Below are 23,894 nucleotides of genomic sequence, written 5' to 3'. Positions count from 1 at the left end.
CGCGTGTGCCTTTAATTACGTGCATGTTTCAGCATGAAGTAGCACAGATCTAGAATCGTCATAATTGAAAAACATTTATTCAGATTTTTTTTTAAACTGTGCATAAATGTAATGTACTTTCTGATATTATTATAAAATATATTGAAAAAAATATTATATTATATGGTCACTATACCACTGCAAAAACAACACATCTAGTGCCATGGTGTCCATGTATGTTTTGAAGTTTATACTGCTGTAAAAAAAAAAGAATTAAGTGTACTTAACATTAGCACGGCTGTGATTTAGGCATGAGGCTAAGTGCAACAGTTACTGTAGTTGAAATGGTAAAGCACTGCTTTAGTGATGCAAAGTTCACGGGTTAAATTCCCACATAGATAATGATACACACATAATGATAAAATGCACCCAGAATGCAACCTGGGTCACTTTAGATAAATGCAGCTGCCAAATGCATAACAAGTAAAAGCACTGTTGCTTGATAATGTTCAAAGATATCAATAAAAAACAATTGTTGTGCATATGAGCATTCTGCAAGGAACAGTATTGCACACAATATAATGTACAGTAATGATCAAATGATCAACAAGTTTACCCATTATTTTAGTATGATAAAAATATTTAGAGCAAAACTTAGACTGGGATAAATATAACTATATAATATATAATCAGCTATGTTTCAATATATATAAAATATAAATTAATTTTCTACATACAACATACGCCAATAGTATTTTTTCAGATGTGCTTGACAGAGACAGTAAACAAACAATTTCATAATATGATTTTGTACATTTCCAAAATGCTTTGCATGACTGACTCATATGGTTATAGTTTAATAGAATCACTACTTTACTGTTTGCTGGTTTTATTTTGTCCTCCCGTTTTTGTTGTCCTTATTGTTAGTAATTTGTTTGAAGGTGGTGTAAATATCTTATTGTTTTATCTTGTTTTGCTACAAGAAGTTAAGACTAAAAGATACTCTGTACTGTGCCAAAAACTACAGTTGACCCCCATTTCAGCATTTCAGACCGGTCACACAAAAGTATCGAATAAAGGCATCAGAAGACCTGGTATACAGACCGCATACAAGTCACATCCTAGATCTCCATTTACTTAAAGTGAAAAAAGTTGCAATGATTTGGAGCAACATAAGGGTAAGTAAACGCTAAAAGAATTTTCATTCAGGTTAAATGATTCATTTTACAATGTAAAGTTGAATTTTTGTATCTACATTGCTTAGACTGGAGATTTTTTACTGAAAGCACTTTCTTTGACAAGATTGTCTGGCATAAAGTCACCTAGGAATGCCTGAGATGAAGATCATAAAGAACAAAAAAATTCATAGAATCATAAAAATGTTTCATTTCTCTTCACAGCAAGGCACATAGATATAAACATCAAAAAGCAATAATATGGAATGCAGTTTAGATTTAAGAGACCTTAACTGTATGTGTACACAAACTGCAAAATCATAATAGAATTGACTGCAGCATGTGGTGATTCCCATCTTCGCCTGAAAACTAAAGCATTAACCTTTGACTTGAACACACACACAAACGTAATCTATAGTAATCGACTGTGATCAGTTACCACTGCTACACTGACAGCTGGCACGACCGTAAAGAAGATACTGACCGATATATCCTCACTGCAGCATTTTTGTCAAATAAACACAGTTTTTTAAGTTAAAGGAAAACAACACAGTTTAAATTTTTTTTACAATGTTTTACTCAACTTAGATGAATTAATACATACCTATCTTTTTTCAGTGCGTGCACTTAATCTTTGTACAGCGTGTCATGAATTTGTTAGCATTTAGCCTAGCCCCATTCTTTCCTTAGGATCCAAACAGGAATGAATTTAGAAGCCACCAAACACTTCCATGTTTAAAAAACTTAACATAATGAACTGTATTGTTTTTACCTTAGACTGAGCCCTTTTATATACATACACTGGGGGACTTCTTAAATGGAAGTCACTGCCATATTTTTACAGAAGCCCTAAATGGACAAACTGTTCTACATAGTGCGTTTCGTCACTATGTTGTCTCAGGCGACGACATGTTTGTCCTGTGGCAGCTATCATAGCTTCTCATTGTGTTTCGAAATTGAGGTTGGTTGCAATTCGCAATCTCAATGCTAGATAAAACACATTACACCAAGGAATAGTTTGCCCCAGATTGAGAATTAGTCCATATTTAATTCCCCCCTCAAGCCATCCTAGGTGTATGGCTTTCTGCTTTTAGCTTCTTTCAGTCTGAGTTATACTAAATACTATACTGGCTCTTATTACTGTAGCTTCATAATGGCATTGAATAATGGCTTTTTAAAGCCCATCCACCATCAAAAAAGGAATCCATACGACTCTAGTGGGTTAGTATTTGTCTCCGGTAATGAAACCTTACATTTGTAAGAGAAAACAATTCGTATTTATTCAAGTGTGTTTAGCAATCAATATGTCACGTTAACACAAGTAAATACATCTAGACTAAAATGATGGCAAGCCGGCTCCACGGTGGTCCGCAAGTTTCGCGACTAGTCTTCATATGACCAAACACACAAGAGTCATAGAACCTTACATTCTTAAAAATTAAGGTTCCTAAAATTTAGTTTGTTGGCTTCATGGTTCCATAAAGAATCTTTAATATCCACAGAATATTTCTGTTGCATAAAAGTGCCATAAATTCTCTACAGACTATAAAAGATATCGTCCTTTTGTGAACCAAAAATTGTTATTTTTAGCACCTTCATTTTTGGTGTATACGGTGCTGTGTTACAGACACTTTAATTTTAACTGACAACAGACACGCTGAAACATAATTAATGGTATATCCTTGCCAGACAAATATAAGTTGACACAGAGTGCTTTCATTTTAAAAGAGATCTCCAGTCAAAGCTGTCATTTATTGAGTATAAATAATGGAGTGTCCTCATTAAAATGACCTGGACTCAACTGAAAGAAAAAATCACATTTTTTACGCGACGATGACTAGCTAAAAATGGCTCTAAGGTGACGAAAACATGACAAGACGTTTTTGAGTTTTCGTTGACGAGACGAGACGGAATGAAAATGACTTTCACAATGCATATCATTTCTGCCTATTTTGCGTGAAATCTGTCTGTTTTTAGCTAAAAAGTATCCGCAATGCTGCCGCTTCCTATCCTTGTTTTGGGTACGCCTAACCCCCGGCTGCTGTTCACGCGCACCAGAATTCACACAACAACAACACACCTGTATGACCTGCGGCTGTGGCGAGCATTAAATACACCACACTTTTTAACCTAAATTAATTTGTTAAAGACTTAAACTTGACTAAAACCTTTTTGCGTTTTCATCGAATAAACTTGACTAAAACTATCAAGTTTGTAAGTGACTAAAACTAAAAAGTATTTTCTTTCAAAAGACTAAGACTAAAACTCAAAGGGCTTCCAAAAATAACACCGTTACAAACCTGAATAGATTTCATTGTCCTGCTGAACAAAAAGGAAGATCAAGCCGAAAACAGAAGTGCCACTGACTTCAATAGTAGGAAAAAATGAAGAGTTTGGTTCCAAAACGCAATAAACGCCATTTTTGAAAAAAATGAGTTACTGCCAGAATCAGTATTATATCAGGTCAGTATTAAAAAGTAAATTCTTAATTTTACGCAAAATCCAATATCCTCCGTGTTATTCTGTCAACTTTTCTCCCTTTTTTCCCAAAACGCAATAAACGCCACTCCTCCTTTTTTACAGAATGCAATAAACCCGTTCCAAAAATTACAGTGCACCATCCCACGCAATGTAAACAAACAATGGCAGTGCGCTGAGTACACGGAGTCCTAGTTTTCCTCATCTACTTTGTACTTTGTGATCAACAAACAAACAAAAACAAAATAATACTTTAATAGCATTGATAAACCTGTGATGGCTTTCTGTGACGGGAAAGAAACGTAAGCCATCAACATCTAATAATTTACACAAGAGGCACTCGGGAGACGGGTGCTTGTTTGCCCGGCCGACAGCATCAAGTTTCTGTCATGATAACACATTGACCCCAGGGGATCTTATGAAAAACTTTCCATAATTTTACTCAAAGTCAACGAAAATCGAGCAGGACCAAAACATTTTACATCTGATCGCTGTGAAAAACGTTAAGCGATGACGTCAAGTATATCCGCGGCAATGACAGTGTTCTTAATATCACAAAGTAAGTGTTTTGATTAATGCCATTAATGTTTATATTTTTTATTAGTGTGTACAACTAGTGAATATAACATGTCAAAGATGAATGCACATTTATATAGGCTATTGATTCAATAGATTTATAGCATTTTGAATAAAAACTTATCACGGATTTACAGTATTGCATTTTGTGGAAAAAAATAATCCGTTTTTATAATAAATCTTTTAAAATCAAGTTATGGATTTGAATTGTTTATGTTTTTATAACCTAAAGATGCTATGTGAAAGTTTGAAACAGAAAATAGTGGTTTTCATCTTGACACTTACTTGGTATAGAAAACACGTTTTTACCAAAATTTGTCAAAATGCATTTATTGCGTTTTGGAACCAAACTCTTCAAATAATACTATGGAAGTCAATGGCGCTCAAAAACGGTTTGAATACAAACATTGCTCAAAATATATGCCTTTGTGTTTAGCAGAAAAAGAAATCAATACAGATTTGAAACAACACAAAGGTGAGTAAATGATTATGGAATTTTCATTTTTGGCTGAACTATCCTATTAAAGATGCAAAGGAATGCATTGATACAATATGTTTCATTGGCCTCTGATATCTATATAGAAGGTTTGCGACTTAAAGGCTCTCTAAGCGAATCTGCGAGACGTTAGTTTTTGTTGACGTTTGAACTGTTTTCAAACAGACAGAGCGTAGCTAACTCCTCCCCCTCCCTTCCGTGCTTTCATGAATGCGCCCAACCCCCACCCCCAAATCCTTTTTGTCGTTTATTGGCTGGAATACTTTGTTTTGTTTTGTGGTGCTAGGTTTGGCCACTATGTTGATATTGCCGTTTGTGAAGCCTGGGCTGTCTACAGAGATCGCATTTTTTTACAGTTTGATCAGGGGACAGGCAGCAAGCAGATAGTGAGGAGATGTTTCCGGTATGTAACAAAAATGTTTATGGTCTAAAACGCGTCAATTCGCTTAGAGCGCCTTTAATTAAGTGCAAAAATTATCCAGAGACAGTTGTACATGTCCATTTACAACCCTAGGATTTGTCCCCAGAGTGAAATGATCTATTATTACCTTATTTGAAAGGGTCATAAATAATAGGGTTAGGGTTAGTTTCTCAGAGTGCCTGTGTGTGCAAACAGATCTTAAATTTGAGCCTGTATCATACAACGATACAGATTTTGAGAAATAGTCAAGTATTCTAAGTTTGTGTTTATTTTAGTATTGACCTGAAAAATATAACTGTGATGTCAATAGTAGAACTTCAGCCTAAACGCTAGCAAATAGCATTAACTAGCATATAGCGCTAACTCAACAGTCACAACTTGTAACAATATTGTACTTAATTTGATGTGTCGCATCACAGTGGGTGTTATGTTGAGATTGGCCGGTTTTCCAGCAGTCTTTTGCATGAGGTTTACATAAGAAAGAAGAAACACTCACCATTTTCCATGCATGTACAGAACACTTATTATTCATCTATGCCTAGCTAAATACAGTTTGTCATCCTATGGCACCTTTAAGTCCTACGGCCCATATAACAGAGTGTTTGCATAAGCATGGATGGAAAAATTAATTAAGTGCCTATAGTTAATCATATGAAGATATTTTACCTGCTTCGCCAAACCAAAAGATGAAACAGAAGGAGTGAGCACTGCAACATTTCAAAAACAAACAGATCAATAGACTGTGGCTTTGAAACCACTGCTGGAGTATTACTGTACTAGATGGAAAACTGATACAGCGACCACAAGAAATACACTCTTAAGACTGAGAGCAGTAGTGATATCTATGGAAACGTTAATTAAATGTTCACCATGCATCAATAGTGTATCCTAAAGTCTTTTAGGCAACCATTGAAATCCCACTCACACCCAAAAGTTAATAAAGTGTAACATTTCTCCAAACTCATTAAGTCCACCAGAATTCCCGCGTACATGATCTTCAACAACAGCCCACAGCTATTAACATACTGTAAGTTAAAATGGCCTTGTAATATTCAGGCATTCTTGACTGTACACCACAGCCTCCACACAAGCGATTGAGGCATTGAGCGAGAGGCGGAAAACACATTTAAATGCTTTACAGCATAACTGCGCAGAACAGCTTCCATAACACAAACCTAAAGTTATTCAACCACAAACACAATGCCTTTATTCAACACACATGCTGTAGAAAATAAAAGTCTATCAAGGAGACCATCTTGGACTTACGCAATTCACGAGAATCACTGCGTCATGTACCCATGACAACGAACGCTCCCTATGCAAAAACTCCCTGGGAATCGCGTGAGTCCAAAATGGCGTCGTTACCAGTAGTCAGTTAATATTACAGTTTATAAAGTTTAAAATATGAATATTTTTCTTACAAAAATGCATAGATTATCTGTTGGAGCCTTGTGGATTACCTACGTGAAGAATGAATGCACTTTTTGGGGTTTAAAGGACAAGTTCGGTATTTTACACTTAAAGCCCTGTTTTCAGATTGTTTATGATGAAATAGAACGGTTTTGACTGAAATTTGGACATATGCGGCTGCCCCGAGAATTTTGGGGTGTTTTGTCTTTCACCTCCCACCTTTACAATGGGTTTATAGGTGCACTGGAACAATCCTTCCTAAAATGCATTCCAACAGGTTTTATCGTAGTTTTTGCCAACTCCATTGACATGTATTAGATGTGCTGTGAGCTACGGTATTACTCCGGTATTACTAATGGCGGATTAGCGCCACCACCTGGGCTGGAGTGTCTATTATTCAAGCTCTCACCGGAAGAATATACGGGTGTGAGGCGTTTGGAAAAAAGGTCCACAAGTTAACAACCAGAGGTGTAAAAAGTACTCAAAAATTTTACTCAAGTGAAAGTACAAGTACTGAGTGTAAATTTTACTCAATTAAAAGTAAAAGTATCTGGCCAGAATTATACTTGAGTAAAAGTAAAAAGTACCACATTAAAATTGTACTTGAGTATTAAAAAAGTAAAAGTAACCGGAAAAAGGAAAACGAGAGATTCATGTTTAAGCTTTCTCTAAAAACATGAAATGAATGAACCACATAAAAGGTTTTATCCTTTACAACTGTTTGTATTTAATTGTATTTCATTATCAAACTATAAGACTACTACATAATTTCCAACATGATCTCACAAAGTTCAGTGGTATAGTCACAGAATTTTTTGCTCATTTATCCGTGTCATTGTCACGGATCTCCGCATTTTTCCCTGTCTGTCCCATGGACTTTCTTTTACGTGTCAGTTTCACGTATTGATTACTCAATTGTTTTTCCTATTTTTAAACCATTTTCACGTGGGTTTGGGGTTAGATTTGGGGTTAGATTTGGGGTTTGGGTTAGGATGTCACTTTAACTATTGGTTTATACTATTTTTTCCATACTTTTAAACAATTGTCGCCTGACGTTAGGGTTAGGAGTTGGTTTTGGATGTCATTTTATGTTACAGAAAGTCGTTCTAAACCCAAACCCACGGGAAAATGGTAAGAAAATAGGAAAAACAATTGAGTAACCAATACGTGAAACTGACACGGAAAAGAAAGTCTGTGGTACAGACACAGAAAAATGCAGAGATCCGTGACAATGAATTTTAGTATGCAACATGCTACTCAAAATTGTAAAACCTCGAACTTAACTTAAATTTCAAGCTCTATCCAGCCGATGCAGGATAAGGTGTATTAGACCTTTTTCACACTGTAAGTCCAAATCCCATTTTGGTGCATATCCAATAGGAATCCAATCACATTTAGAACGGTGAACGGCTAAAAACCACATGAAATCTGTTTTTCTAATCCGTTTCAGGCTACATCCAGAGGTGGTTTGAAATCCATTTCAGTCTTACCGTCCTGATCGCATTTGTGTAGCTTTTCGGTTACGTCATGCTGTCACGTCACATAAAACACGTCAGACGTCGAGGCAGATTGTCATGCCAGTGCGACGTCATTGCCATAGAAACAGTGCAGATAATCCGGAAAACGGCTACAGGATGAACAGATCGGATCTGAACAGTTGTGAAACACAATGTAGACAGTGAGTCTGTCAAATTAGATATGCACCAAAATTTGGACTGACAGTGTGAACAAGGTATTAGTCTTGATAGAGAGGCAGCAAACAGCAGGAAACGTGTCACACTTCATGTGTTGTCGATTTCAAAGAAGCAAAAAATCTTCATCATTAGATGAACTGTTGGCCAGTTCCTTAGTGTGGTCCAAAGGCTCCAGAATAATTTCAATTAAACTGACCATCAGCGCAATTCATTTGGTTTGACAGAGCAAGCAAAAATAGATCTCTAAAATAGAAGTACTCTTTGACTGTAAATAAAATTGTAAGGAGTAAAAAGTACTTTTTTTCTTTAAAAAATGTAATTAAGTAAAAGTAAAAGTACTGATTTTTAATTGTACTCAAGTAAAGTAAAAATCCCCAAAAATAATACTTAAGTACAGTAATCAAGTAAAATTACTCAAGTACTTTACACCTCTGTTAACAACGAATGCTAAAACAGCTGTTGGAAAGCATCTTTTGCAGTGATTTTTGTGTGAGCATATCAGTGAACACCCCTGACCACTCGGTGAGTTTCACGTCTTTTGAAAGTTTAATGCATTTTAGAAAGGATTGTTCCAGTGCACCTATAAACCCATTGTAACCCACATGGAAAGAACCTATATGTGGATACAGTATATGTGCATATATGAAACCTATATGCAGCTTATATGCACATATATGCTGCATATATACAGCATATATGCGCATATATGAAACATATATGCAGCTAATATGCACATATATGCAGCACATATACAGCATATATGCACATATATAATAATATATATGAACATATATGAAACCTTTTGCAGCTACTATGCACATATATGCTGCACATATACAGCATATATGCCCATATATGATAATATATATGCTGCATATATGCAAAATTGAGGTGCATATATGTGCATATACAGGCCATAAATTATGTGAATTATTAAATAAAGTTATGATGTCTGCACATTTAAAACATTTACAAGATCTGTCTAGGACATGTATAACAAAATGGTTTAATTTAACAGCTACTGTTTAGTGTTATTATCAGTGTCAGTTGTCTAATGATCGGAAGGTTGGGTGTTCGAATCCCAGCAGCAGCATGTGGGATTGCATTTTTTTTGTGATCGGAAGGTTGGAGGTTTGAATCCTGGCTCCTGCAGGTGCAGACTGTTATTGGTTGGACCTTTATTTATATTTAATTTATTAGCAGCTACAGATTTTAATAATTTTACCAATATATAGGTTAACATATATGTGCATATATGTACATATATGTACATATAATATAGGAAAACGGCCAATTTTATATATGTCACATATATGTAAAACTTATATCAAAACCTATATTGAAACATATATGTTTATATATGTTTTTTCCATGTGGGAAAGGTGGGAGGTGAAACACAAAAACCCCAAAATTCACGGGGCAGCCGTCCAAATTTCAGTCAAAACCGTTCGATTTCATCATAAACAATCTGAAAACAGGGCTTTAAGTGTAAAACACCGAACTTGTCCTTTAAAGTCAAAAGTTGTTACCTGATCTCAGTTTTCTACCATTTTAAAGCTTGGAAAAGCAAGGACATTTACCATAATAACTTCAAATGTGTTCCTCTGAAAGATGATGGACATATGCATCTCAGATTGCTTTAGGGTGAGTACATCATGTGGTAAAATTTGATATGTAGCTGGAATATCCCGCATCATCAGATGATCTCGCCAAGTAAGACATACAGTACACCATTACCTGTCATCATTCTGAAACGACTGATCCCCGAGCAGCAGATCTCTAAAGCGATATCGTGGAGGTAGAGGAGGGACCTCAGAATCCACATCGGCCATTTTCAGGGTGGAAATGTCAAGAATAACGCCAGTATTACTGCTGTTATTCTTTTGGACGGTCTCTGTGGGCAACCTGAAGAAATAGAGGTACATATTGTTGGAGGACCTACAGTACAGTACAATCATGCATTATGCATATTAAACGCTATGCATAATTCATTAATGGTCCTCACACTTGTAGGAGTGCTGAGCAGAATATGATTGAAATGTTTGGTGTAATTAAAAGTGTCGTCAAGTCTAACAAAGACAGCTGATGACCAGACTCAAATGGATCCAAATAGGCTTTTATTGCATTTTCTTCTCTGATTTCTAGGGAGATATGGTAGGTTTAATGTTTTAAGAGATCTGAGTATTAAACTCTTATTTGGTTGCTGACAGTGTTTACCAATAACTGTAAACCGGTTATAATATTAAAGCCATAATATTTAATAAAAGTAAAGACGTGAGGAGGTTGAAAATTGTCTGTCTTCTGTAAACATACATTCTTAACCTGATATGCATTTAAAGGGACAGTTCACCCAAAAATGTCATGGTTTTACTGAACACAAAGAAAGGCATTAGTAATCAAGTAGAAAACAGTAGCACTATTGACTTCCATAGTAGGAAAGAAAAATACTGGTTACCAACATTGCTCAAAATATCTTCATTTGTGTTCAGCAGAATAAAGAAACTCATACAGCTTATAAACAATATGAGGATGAGAAAATTAGTACATTATTTTCATATTTAGCACTCTTAGAAAAGCTGATACTGGGATGGTACCCCTTAATAAAAAGGTCCTGATATCTAACTTTGAGGTACTAATGTGCACCCTTTTCTGTATGTACAGAAACGGTACCAGCCCAAGGACACCATACTTATTGTACATATGCTTCTGATGTATGAAATATATAATATATTCAAAAAGGGAAGTTGGAAAAAAGTCAAGAATTCACAAAATTGGACAAATGTGATGTTAGTTTAATGGATTTTAGTAATTTAACAGCATCATTAGAATAATTCAGTCTCAATGCCGTACGAATGTACTGTACAAATGCAAGGATCTTATTTACAGTACAAATAAATCAAAACAAAATTTCATTTCTCAGAATTTATTGCTCAAGACCTATAGTCTTATTATGGCTTACCTGTCAGGAGTGGTGGATGGGCGTCGTGGTGGAGTCATGCTTGGCTCTGACAATTTAAAGAGAAATAAAGAGAACCTGTAAGTCTAAATAGTGCTACAGTAGTCACATGCATAAAAACACGGTAAGCTTGCAATTCAGGGTCAAAGCAAAAAAAAATTACGAATCGTGAATTCATAAATGTCTAACAAATATCATACACTCTTAAAGGGGACATTTTACAAGACTTTTTAAAGATCTTTGGTGTCCCCAGAGTACGTAGGTGAAGTTTTAGCTCAAAATACCATATAGATAATTTATTATAACGAATTAAAATTGCCACTTTGTAGGGGTAAGAAAAAATATGCCATTTTGGGGTGTGTCCTTTTAAATGCAAATGAGCTGATGAAATGGAAACACTGATCTGTGGTTTGTTGAAATTGAAACTCAATTGTGCTGTCAATAATTTTTTCTCTCTCCCTCTGCACTAAATGGCAGTACAGTTGTTGGATAGTGCAGATAAAGGGGTGGTATTATTTTGATAAGAACCCCTTTTCACATCGCAAGGGGAGCCAGATTTCAATGACCTATTTTTTCACATAGTTGCAATGGATGTGTTTACCAAAACTAAGTTGCTGGGTTGTTCTTTGTAACATTTCCTAGGTTGAAAGAAGCACGGGGGACCCAATTATAGCACTTAAACATAAAGGGCCCTATTTTAACGATTTAAGCGCATTATCTAAAACGCACGGCGCACCCGTTTCCATTTTTGCTAATTTAATGACGGGAAAAATGGTTATGCGCCAAGCGCATGGCTAAAAAGGGTTGTTTCTATTCTCGTAATGAGTAATAGGTGGGTTTTGGGCGTAACGTGCAATAAACTAATGAGAGTCTCAGCTCTCATTCCCTTTAAAAGCCAGTTGCGCCTGGCGCCATGCCTAGTCCCTATTTAGAAAGCGGAATTTGTAAACTGAAAAACTAAGTGGAGGAAGAAGACCACCAGTTTAAGAATAATGTAAAAAAAAAATGTGTTGTTTTAATTTTTATTGAAATTGCTATTTTTGGATTAAAACCTTTAAAAGTTGTTTTTTACTCATAAAAGTAAAAATAGCTGGCTTTTAACTCTTTCGCCGCCATTGACGAGATATCTCGTCAATCAAGAGAAAGCGCTTCCCTGCCAATGATGAGATTTTCCGTCTTTCCGCAATGCCGCTATTATCCACCAACTTTTTAAACCCAGAAGTATTGCCCTATGGCAAGCGGCTGCATGTCCGTGCCTGTTTCAAAGATCGCTCTGAATAGGATCTCTATGAAAAGTCCGTCACAAAAATGGAATTATCTCTGCTTTTTGCTCAAAATGTGGTGTTTTTGCAGAAACCTACCCATATCCAAAAGCTGATTACAAAAGAACCACTGAAGGTAGGATGAAACGTTTTTTTTTTGTTTGAAAGCAAATGGTCTGTTCTTTCATTTGGTATATTGTATGTTTATATATTTAAAGAAGAACATTTTCTGGAAGGCATTAAACTTTGGCGAAAATCATGAAAAACTCTGGCGCTGGCTGTCAACTTTTTTTAAAAACGCTGGCGGTGAAAGAGTTAATTATGTATTGATATCCTACATAATCATTGTAATCTCATAAAATAATTTATAAATATGCAAGAAAAGGATTGTACTCGAAAAAATACGTTATTTGTAACAAACAAGAGATAAAGAATTTACAAACGTGCGGACAGCTGTTTCAGCACTCGGACAGGGCCATGTTTTTTTTTTTTTTTAAAGCATTACTTAAAAATGTTTCTCATCTCACCATATCCACAGGTACAGTCTCATCAAATACAAGAAATCCGTGGGGTAGCATTTAAAAATAGATGCATTTGTTTAAAGCAAAGCATTTATTTACTTATCAGGCTTCAGGTGAAGCAGCTCTTTACGCCTTCTAACGTCTTATAATAGGTCCTTATTTATGTCCAAGAGACTCAATAATAATCTTTTACATTTTAATCCTTCAATTTTTTATATGTAAAAGCGTTTTTTTGCTGCTGCGCATCCATGTATGTGATAAGAAAACCCGAGTTGTCGTCCCGTTTATACTGTAGGCGATAATTACTAATGTGCTCTTTAAATAACAAAAACAATATTGTGCCATTGACTTAAAGGAATATTCCATTTTCTTAAAAGAAAAATCCAGATAATTTACTCACCACCATGTCATCCAAAATGTTGATGTCTTTCTTTGTTCAGTCGAGAAAAAATTATGTTTTTTGAGGAAAACATTGCAGGATTTTTCTCATTTTAATGGACTTTAATAGACACCAACAATTAATACTTAACTCAACACTTAACAGTTTTTTTCAACGGAGTTTCAAAGGACTCTAAACGATCCCAAACGAGGCATAAGGGTCTTATCTAGCAAAACGATTGTCATTTTTGACAATAAAAATAACAAATATACACTTTTAAAGCACAACTTCTCGTCTAAATCCGGTACAGTGCGACCTAACGTAAATGCGTAGTGACGTAGGGAGGTCACATGTTACATATATAAAACGCACATTTGCGGACCATTGTAAACAATAAACTGACACAAAGACATTAATTAGTATCAGTTGACATACAACAACGTAGGAACGGTCCTCTTTCAACACACTTGTAAACACTGGGGCGGAGTTTCGCGTTCGTCCTCTGTGACCTCTTGACGTCATGACGTATTGCGTGGGGTCAGCTGGAGCATCACGACCGGATTTACATGACGAGAAGTTGTGGTTTAAAAGTGTATATTTGTTATTTTTATTGTCAAAAATGACAATCGTTTTGCTAGATAAGACCCTTATGCCTCGTTTGGGATCGTTTATAGTCCTTTGAAACTCCGTTGAAAAAAACTGTTACGTGTTGATTTAAGTGTTAATTGTTGGTGTCTATTAAAGTCCATTAAAATGAGAAAAATCCGGCAATGTTTTCCTCAAAAATCATAAATTCTTCTAGACTGAACAAAGAAAGACATCAACATTTTGGATGACATGGTGGTGAGTAAATTATCTAGATTTTTCTTTTAAGAAAATTGAATATTCCTTTAAGACTTAGGACCAGGTTTTAGTTGGTCAATAGCGTAGTCTATTTTAGTTGCCTCAAAATAGCAACACGCCAACAATGTGCCTGAACACACCTCGTTTTCAGACTCGAACGCCCAAGGGCGCAAAATTGGACGCAAATGCATTTGCTATTTAAACAACGTGGTGCTAAACGTGAAAATGATCATTGCTTTGGGTTGAAACTAGCAAAAGACACTTGCGCCGCGCATTGCGTCGGGTGTATGATAGAGCCCAAAAAGTCAGGTTTTCATGATATGTCCCCTTTAATAATTAAGGTGCTTCACAGCGCCATGGCTGTTTTGTTTTCATAATGAACCCTTAACATCTAAATAACCTTTCTGTTTCACAAAAGGTTCTTTGTAGTGAAAAATACTGTATACTTTAGATTATAAAAAGGTCAGAAAAAAATAGTTCCTGTAAGATCATTTGACTAAACGGTTTGAGGACCCAAAAATGGTTCTTCTGCTGTGAAGGACCTTTTAAGTACCTTTATTTTTAAGGGTGTACTTATGAATAACATTGCATTCAGTCAAACAACATCTGTCACAAACACACAGATGACATCAATGCCACATTCTGTATGTGACAAATATTCTCATAATCTAGAATCTTCTGTGCATTGCTTCTGTTTGTGTTCTCTGAAGTACATGCGTGTGTAATGACAGTAGTGAGGGACTGCATTAGTGTGCAAATCAGTGACGAGTGGGTGTGCGGTGATTTTGACGGCCAGAGGGTAAAATCAAGCACAATGCACAAAGCTCAGACTTAAATGAGCCTTTTCTCAAGGGTTACACAGCACTCAGACATGAACAATCTGTTGACAAAAAAGACGAGCACTAAAGAGAATAACACAAAAGACACAAGAAAATCACTTTTAACTAGAATCTGCCTTTGCACTGTAAAACTGTTTGATCGGACAAACTAATGTTTATTTTAACAACAGCTCATGTAATATCTGATATTTGATTACATTCATGCTTTTATCTAAAGCCGCTTGGAGTGCATTCAAGGTGCATAAGTGACCTACAGGGAAAAACTTGACTTTTTTGCTCTTTATTCAAACATATTTAAGATTTATAAAAAAAATTATGTGTGATGTGCACTCAGTTCTTTAAAGATTTTTTCTATGGCAGTGGTTTTCAAACTGGGGGTGCCAGGGGGCCCTGTTTTATGGCATTTTAAAAAACATTAATTTAACATAAATTCTCTGTAATCAAATCAAGAAAATTAAGGCTATTAACCAAAAGCCCTAGATTTTATCATTTGATATGTTTTGTTTAATTCAAATTTTATGTTTTAGATATGTCATGAATTTTATAAGGGGGGGGGGGGGTTGGGTGCATTCTACACAAGAGGGGTGTCGCATGCCTAAAGTTTGAGAACCACAGATTTTAAAGAGACAAAAAATAAAACATGTGGAAAGCTTACTGCGACAAGAAACAGAAGAATGTCTGAAAACACGGGAGGAGAAAATATTGACCACTGATAAAATTGCATTCAGCATATGCTTTATGTCCCCAATGCCTTGTTTTTCTATGCATGTTTTGTATCTTGTATCCCATAATATATAATATAATTTTGCCAATTAAACACATAAAGCAAGTTTTTTTTACTCTATTTAATATGACCATCTCATATTTGGATGGTTTAATCAAAAGTGTAAGGTAAATAAAATGTAATGCAAACTTAAATCACTTTTGGCCACTACTGTACATCTGTTTGTGTTCTCTCTATGCAAACCCACAACCTTTGCCCTGCTAACGCAATACTCCAAATTAAGCTACAGGAGCACTAATGTATATAAAGTATTATAAGAATGCACCTGACATCATAAGAGTTACACCAACGAAAGAAGGCTAATTTTAAGGGTTAGGTAACTGTAACAACTAATCTAGTTAAGGTGCTTCCAGCCTATTTTCCTTACAAAATGAAATGCATGACATCATTTCACTACCAATTCTAGAATAAGCGAAGTCATCAAATATTACAAACAGAAAAAGTAGAAATACAAACATGATGTTACCTGCTGGAGATCGGGTGCGCGGTCCCATCATTGTAAATAACGGTGTTGCTGGCGAGCCGAGCGCCGCGCATCTTTACGCAAAACCTCTAAGAAGTGTCCGCGAGGGACTCCCGATGCTAATGTCCTCCTGATGTCTCCCTGCTTCATGGATACTTGCATTAAAGGGGAGGATAACGACCCTGACCAAACCCTCCTCTTAGAGAAGCCCACCAGTGAGCGCAATGCCATCTACATCTATGTTTCTTATGTCGCTTGTCATTCAACTTTGCATCCACGAGATTGTATTGATGTAAGCGCGATCATATGTTGTCTTAATCATACGACCATCCAGAAGTTCACAATCTCTCAGCATCCAATGACCTCACAGCCTCGGCACGCTACCATGACGGACGCCACTACTGCGCTCCAGATGAAATGGAGACGCGCAGCTGTATACGCTGATGGTGAATATGAAAGACGCTGTCACCTCTGCATCTGTTAGGTAAAGCCACTACAGCTGCTTTCTCTCTCAAAGCTTACACCGCCATCTCCTGGAACAGCAGAAATGGCCAACATACACATGATGCGCATGTAACAGGGTTGTAACGCGTAATAAAATATATAGAAAAATCACAATCATTAAATGCTGTTTGCATCCATAATACGTTGCCAACCAATCAGCTCTTCCGTGGGTCATAGATTAAATTATTAGAAATATAGGTGAATTAAATGGAAAAAGATAGCATACAATGCGTTTTATTATTTATGAAACTATTCAAGCAGAACTATACATCATATTTACCACATGGGGTCCTTAAATTAATAAGAGATTCGTACAAAAAAAAGAATAATAATATGCAGAATAAATAAATTATATATATATATATATATATATATATATATATATATATATATATATATATATATATATATATATATATATATATATATATATATATTTTGAAAAATAATCGCACCCAGTAAATTTCTACATCCACGCAACTGAGATTACAATATTCACTGTAAAAAGTGAATAGTTAAATCAACTTAAAACATTACTTCGATTGGTAACACCTAAAATTTTTTTCTTTTTATGTATTCGTTTAAAGGAAAACACCACCGTTTCTCAAAAATTTACTTTGTTCTTACATCAAATTTGACGAATTAATACATACCCATCTTTTTTCAATGCATGCACTTAATCTTTGTACAGCGCGTCGTGAATGTGTTAGCATATAGCCTAACCCCATTCATTCCTTAGGATCCAAACAGGGATGTACAGTATTTAGAAGCCACCAAACACTTCCATGTTTTTCCTATTTAAAGACTGTTACATTAATTTATAAAAAAACTTTGACTCTATTGTTGACTCGATTATCGTTTGTTTTTAAACAATCGGCTGATGTCCAATAGTGGGTAAAATTGCCAGTAAATCACTATATCTATATGGTGATGATTAAGTTCAGCTTGTATTGAACTCAGAATATTATGTTGGTGAGGTAATAGTTCACTACCATGCCATTAAACAATGCATCTATCCCGAGATCGCTCCAGAGGGACTATGCATTAGTAAGTGTCCATTGCAAGTCTATCTGAATGAGTCTTCATCCATTTACATGTTTGCAAACAAAACTACCGGTATCTTTCCCATAGGAAGGCATCAAATGTATGTATATTAGCTCCACCAATCACTGCCCATCACCAAACAAACCAAGATTTTAACAAATAAAGTACTTATTTGGGGTAAATCCTTATTTTGTGCTTTAAACAAGGCAACCTCACATCCTGTATGCTGAATCTTCCTACAATTGTATGAACATCCAATGAACATACAATGCAGCGCAATCCGCGACACAAATGTCTTTTGCTAGTTTTAACTCGGTGCAATTATCATTTTCACATTTAGCGCCACGTTGTTTAAATAGCAAATGCATTTTCCCCCAATTTTGCGCCAATGGGTCTTACAAAATTATGTATAGTCACGTAATTTTTTTATTCTTTTTCGTGATAACGTCACGAATTTTCGCGTTTTTTCGTGATCGTATCATGAATTTCTGTTTATGTGTCATTGTCATGTATTGGTTACTTAACTGCTTTTTCCTATTTTCAAACCATTTTCGCTTTAATTAAGGGTTAGATTTGGTGTTTGCATGAGGATGTCATTAAGTATTGGTTTATACTATTTTTTCAGATTTTTTTATATTTTCTTAATTTTAAACCATTGTCGCCTGGCGTTATAGGGTTAGAGTTGGGTTTGGGTAAGGATGTCATTTTATGTAAATCTAACCCTAAACCGCATGAAAATGATAATAAATTAGGACAAAACAGTTGAGTAACCAATACTTAACAATGACACATAAACAGAAATTCGCGGAAATTCGTGACAGTATCACGAAAAAGAATTTTAAAAAAATTACGTGACTATAGGTACGTAATTTCGTGTGACTGGGCTGGTTCAGGCACATTGTTGATTATTTGCTATTTTTGAGGCAACTAAATGGCGCAATATTGTTTTTGTTATTTAAAGAGTGCGTTAGTAATATGTGCCTATAAACGAGACAACAATGCGCTTTTGCTTATCACACACCTAGATGTGCAGTAGCACACAAACGTTAGTAAATATAAAAAATACAGGAATTATATTGCAAAAGATTATTATTAAAAATTTCGGCTCTCCACACATTTGTAATGTCTTTATCTCCTGTTTGTTAAAAATAAAGTATTTTTAGAGCACAAACCTTTTCTTGCATATTTACAAATTATTTTTGAGATTACACTGATCATGTAGGCTATCTATTTACAGCAATTACAAGCCTGCTATTTTACTTCCATGACTTAAAGAAAACAAAAACAATTTCAATATAAATAAAAATGACACAATTTTTTTAACATCAATTTTAAACTGGGGGTCTTCTTCCTCCATTTAGTTTTTTAGTTTACAAATCTCGCCATCTAAATAGGGAATCGCAAACTGGCTTTTAAAGGGGATGAGAGATTAGACTCTCATTGGTTTTTTGCATGTTAAGCCCAAAACACCCATTACTCATTCCGAGAATAGGAACAACCCTTTTAGACATGTGCTTGGTGCATAAACCATTTTCCCACACACTATAAAAAAAATTTCCGTAGAAATCGCAGCTGGGTTGCCGGTAACTTACTGTTGATTTAAATTTATGTTTTTACTGGCAACATTTTGTTCAAAGTTAAATGAACATTAAACATTTACAAATCTTTGTCCTTACAAAGTAAAACTAAAAAAACAGCATCAAGCTAAACATTCTGGGAAACAAAATCTAAAGCAAAAAACAGAAAAAGGTTGATGATGATTTATGGTTCCCAGAATGCTTTGCATGAGGCTGTTATTGTATAGTTTTATTCTGTGAAGATAAAGACTTGTTAATATTTAAAATGTATTTAAATTTGAACAAACTATTGCCAGTAAATAACATAAATTTAAATCTTCGGTAAGTTACCGGCAAGTTAGCGTCTTGGGTTTGTGAAATGCCCTTCCCTGGGGAATGACGAGAAATAAGGACTTCACGATTGCTACCATGCGCATCATAATTAAATATCCCATAAAAGGTTGTGGGAGCACTCCTGACCCTTACATCTCACAGACAGAAATAGACATACAATTCTGTGTAACTCACTCATATTTGTCCCGGTTCTCAGTAAATCTTTTTTTAGCTACAGGTCAGCGTTCATGTCTGAGTTCTTGTGTAGGTGTCTGTGAACTTTCGAGAGGGAATTCACGTCACCCCGACGATCAACAACAAACCGAAGAGCTTGAACAACACATTATGTCAAGTGCAACGTGACAACACTTTTCATACTTGTAATCATTCTGATTACATTAATGCATTTTGCAGATGGTTGATAGAAACTTACTGTGCATTCAAGCTATACATGTCTTATATAGTTTTACAGCAGATCATGTACTTGAAGGGGGTATGTATTACCTCTCCATGGTCATTCCGTCGATCCCCCCAGGGCATACATGAGCCCATCAGCTCTACAACACACACAGCACTGCGAGGGCCACTGCTCCACACGATTGTATTTGGATCATACCTGTTAAATACTGTAGCCTACCAGTTTATTTACCCTCTAATGCATGAATTATTAAATCACAATAGGAAAAACGAGAAGACGTGTGCTCACTTAAATGGGCACAAATTTAAATACAAAATCTTCTAGCTTAATCTATAAAATAAGATAAAAATGCATCATTAAAGGGGACATTTTTAAGTACATATGTGAAAAATCATATAGATAATTTATTATAGCCTGTTAAAATTGTCACTTTGTAGGTGTGAGCAACAATGTGTCATTTCGTGTGTTCTGTTAAATGCAAATGAGCTGATCTCTACACTAAATGGCAGTGCCGTGGTTGGATTGTGCCGATTAAGGGGTGGTACCCTTCTGACATCATAAGGGAAGCCAAATTTCAATGACTTACTTTTTTACATGCTTGCAGAGAATGGTTTACCAAAATTAAGTTACTGGGTTGATCTTTTTTCACTTTTTCTAGGTTGATAGAAGTACTGGGGACACAATTATAGCACTTAAACATGGAAAAAGTCATGATATGTCCCCTTTAATAATGCAGGCTGAATTACATTATTGCAATCATGATTTTTACAATAAAGTTAGAACTGCTTTATTAGTGCTTTAGGCTGCTGTGCTATGAGACTGAAAGGAAGATGATATTGATACAAGAACAGTGCAGGATGTCATTATCAGATAATCTGATCACTTACTCATTAAGCCAAATGCACAGTGGGAAAACCATTTATTGACTGTGCATGTTAATGTGCTTGCTTGCTTGCTATTAGAATATAAGTGCAAATGAATGTGTGCATTTAAGATAAGCAATTTTCTAACAATATGTGTGTGATTTATTGACATGTTGTCAACACTCAGTTTGCTAAACCTATCTCTGTATTTCAGGGTGTCACAGTTCCTCATCTAAGGCCTTGTTTACACCTGCCACTAAGATGCATTTTGGTCGAACGGATCACAAGTGGACAATGCTAAATACCAGACATGGGGACTTGTGACTTGGTGACTTGGACTCGAGTCGACTCGAGTCGCTATTTTTGTGACTTGTGACTTGACTTGACAAAAAATAAAATACTTGAGACTTGACTCGGACTTGGAAGTTAAAGACTCGGGACTTGACTTGACTTGAGACACGATGACTTGAATGACTTGAGTGTTAATCACATCATGTTTTCAGTTTGAATATAAAATATATCAACTATTTTAAAAAATAAAGTTGACCCAGCTGGAGCGCAGGCTGAGAATGGCGTTGTCATGACTGAATCACGACACTATCATTCGTCATGCCCTCTCGTACCTTACGCACACCACGCCCACTTAGAACAGATATCAACATGTCAGCCGGAGGTGTAGCGCGGGTCATCGCTTTCAGCTTCAACATGATGGCAAAAGACGAACAGTGCGTTGCAAGACATGCAACATTAAAATCACGGACAGCCAGAAGACAACCTCCAATTTCGTCCATCATTTGAAGGTTAGTTGGTAGTTAGCTACTGTAATAATAGCTAAAGTAGCCATTAACCCTCATCATACCGTGTTGGGGACAAATGTGGGCAAAATGATTTTGATTAATTTTTTTAAAAATACTTCCCTTGATCTGAGCGGTACGAGACTTGGCTACTGTGTCTAAGTTTGCCACCTGAACACACACAGAGAAAAATTACTGGATTCTTCAATGTTAGGGCCGGTTCACATATCACATCTTTTGCGCGCTCAAGTTCGTTATTTCAAATGTAGGCACGCAAACGGAAGAGATTACAATTTTGTTTAATTCCATGATGTATTTTACTGAACATGAGTATTTTTTTGTCTTTATATTTTATATATCTTTATTAAGATCAGATTCTGCAGGTAAAATTACAATAATAAGGTGACTTGACTTGGACTTGACTTGACCTACTACAGGACTTGACTTGACATAGCCTGTGACTCGACTTGACTTGACTTGACTAAGAAAAAAAATACTTGGGCTTACTTGAGACTTGAAGGTTCAGACTTGAGACTTACTTGAGACTTGCACATGTGTGACTTGGTCCCATCTCTGCTAAATACAGGTGTAAAACTTTTTAGCTGCTCCACTTTCGACCACATTGATAACCCAATGAAGTTCAAGACCCATTGAAATCCACAGAGGTTTTCTTGTGTTGACATTAAAGGGATAGTTCGGCCAAAAATAATATGAAACCCAAGCTGTCCGAGTTGCATATGTCCATCGTTTTTCAGACAAACACATTTTCGGATATTTTATAAAATGTTTTAGATCTTTCAGATGATTAAATGTAATGTTACGGGGATCACCCATAGTCCACGACCTTCAAGTCCAAAAAAAGTGCGTCCATCCTTCACAAATTAAATCCAAACAGCTCCAGGATGATAAACAAAGGTCTTCTGAGGGTAATCAGCGCGGTGTTGTTGTAGAAATATCCATATTTAAAACTTTATTAACGAAAATAAATACCTTCCGGTAGCGCCGCCATCTTAGACTCCTCTGTATTCAGGAGAGAGTATTAGCGCAGTGTACGCACTTTTCTTAGTGACGTATGACAAATTCGGAGGGCGGGGGCACAGAGCAGCAGCAGAGTAGCCTCCGTAGGCTGGGTAAAGCTCTCATCCTGAATGCGGACGCGACTAAGATGGCGGCGCTACCGGAAGGTATTTATTTTCGTTAATAAAGTTTTAAATATGGATATTTCTACAACAACACCGCGCGGATTACCCTCAGTAGACCTTTGTTTATCATCCTGGAGCCGTTTGGATTTAATTTGTGAAGGATGGACGCACTTTTTTGGACTTGAAGGTCGTGGACTATGGGTGGACCCCGTAACATTACATTTAATCAACTGCAAGATCTAAAACAATTTATAAAATATCCGAAAATGTGTTTGTCTGAAAAAAGAGAGACATATGCAACTCGGACATCTTGGGGGTGAGTAAATCATGGGTTTAATATCATTTTTGGCCGAACTATCCCTTTAATCCTATTAAAACCTATTAAAGTTTAGGTGTGGCATATGCATCTTTCATTCAAAGCTGCAATCTGTAACTTTTTGGTTAAAATCACAACATGTTTGATGGTTTGATGATGCTATAAAGGAAAGTGGAACGATGGGAGATGTCATTTTCACCATCCAGAGACATAGAATTTACAAGCGGAAACTCGGGACAGCACTGATATTACGTTATTAATAGGCAACAATGACAAGGGACAAGCCATTATTTAAAATCGTAAATTGTTTGGATTTACAAATCCTTGTGAACTTTTGGGATAATATAAGCACACAAGTGCATGACAGCGGGTAAAATAAGTATTAAACATGTCACAATTTTTCTTAGTTGACATATTTCTAAAGATGTTACTGAAATGAAATTTTTGGTTTTGGTTGCAAAACGCTATAAACGGCATTTTAAAAAATTAGTTACCGCCAAAATCAGTATGGTATCTGGTCAGTATTAAAAAGTAAATTTTTCATTTTACGCAAAATGCGATATCAGCCGCGTTATTCTGTGATCTTTTCTCGCGTTTTTTCCAAACCGTGAAAAGCGCCAGTCCTCGTTCTCTGCAGAATTAAATAAA

General features: G+C 35.9%; 1 protein-coding gene across 4 annotated transcripts in view; it reads right to left on the bottom strand.

The window, feature by feature from the left end:
• kcnt1b (potassium sodium-activated channel subfamily T member 1b) overlaps positions 1–16,745 on the bottom strand; it is a 129,753-nt gene extending 113,008 nt beyond the window's left edge. For 2 of the 4 annotated variants that reach the window (XR_012336726.1, XM_065284340.1), the window contains exons 1-3: positions 16,280–16,745; positions 11,189–11,234; positions 9,967–10,134 (exon numbers count right to left, since the gene is read on the bottom strand). Coding sequence is in view for 3 of the 4 variants with exons in the window: in XM_065284340.1 (XP_065140412.1) it covers positions 9,967–10,134; positions 11,189–11,234; positions 16,280–16,310 (245 nt within the window). In the remaining variant the exon portion in view is untranslated. The remainder of the gene's footprint in view (positions 1–9,966; positions 10,135–11,188; positions 11,235–16,279) is intronic. The other 2 variants (XM_065284334.2, XM_065284337.2) reach the window with 1 other exon arrangement.
• Between the last annotated feature and the right edge of the window lie 7,149 nt (positions 16,746–23,894).

This window comes from Paramisgurnus dabryanus, chromosome 5 (genome assembly GCF_030506205.2).
Source record: "Paramisgurnus dabryanus chromosome 5, PD_genome_1.1, whole genome shotgun sequence".
Lineage (NCBI taxonomy): Eukaryota > Metazoa > Chordata > Actinopteri > Cypriniformes > Cobitidae > Paramisgurnus > Paramisgurnus dabryanus.
The sequence above is the reverse complement of the archived record's forward strand: the minus strand, read 5'-3'. Positions and strand labels throughout refer to the sequence as shown.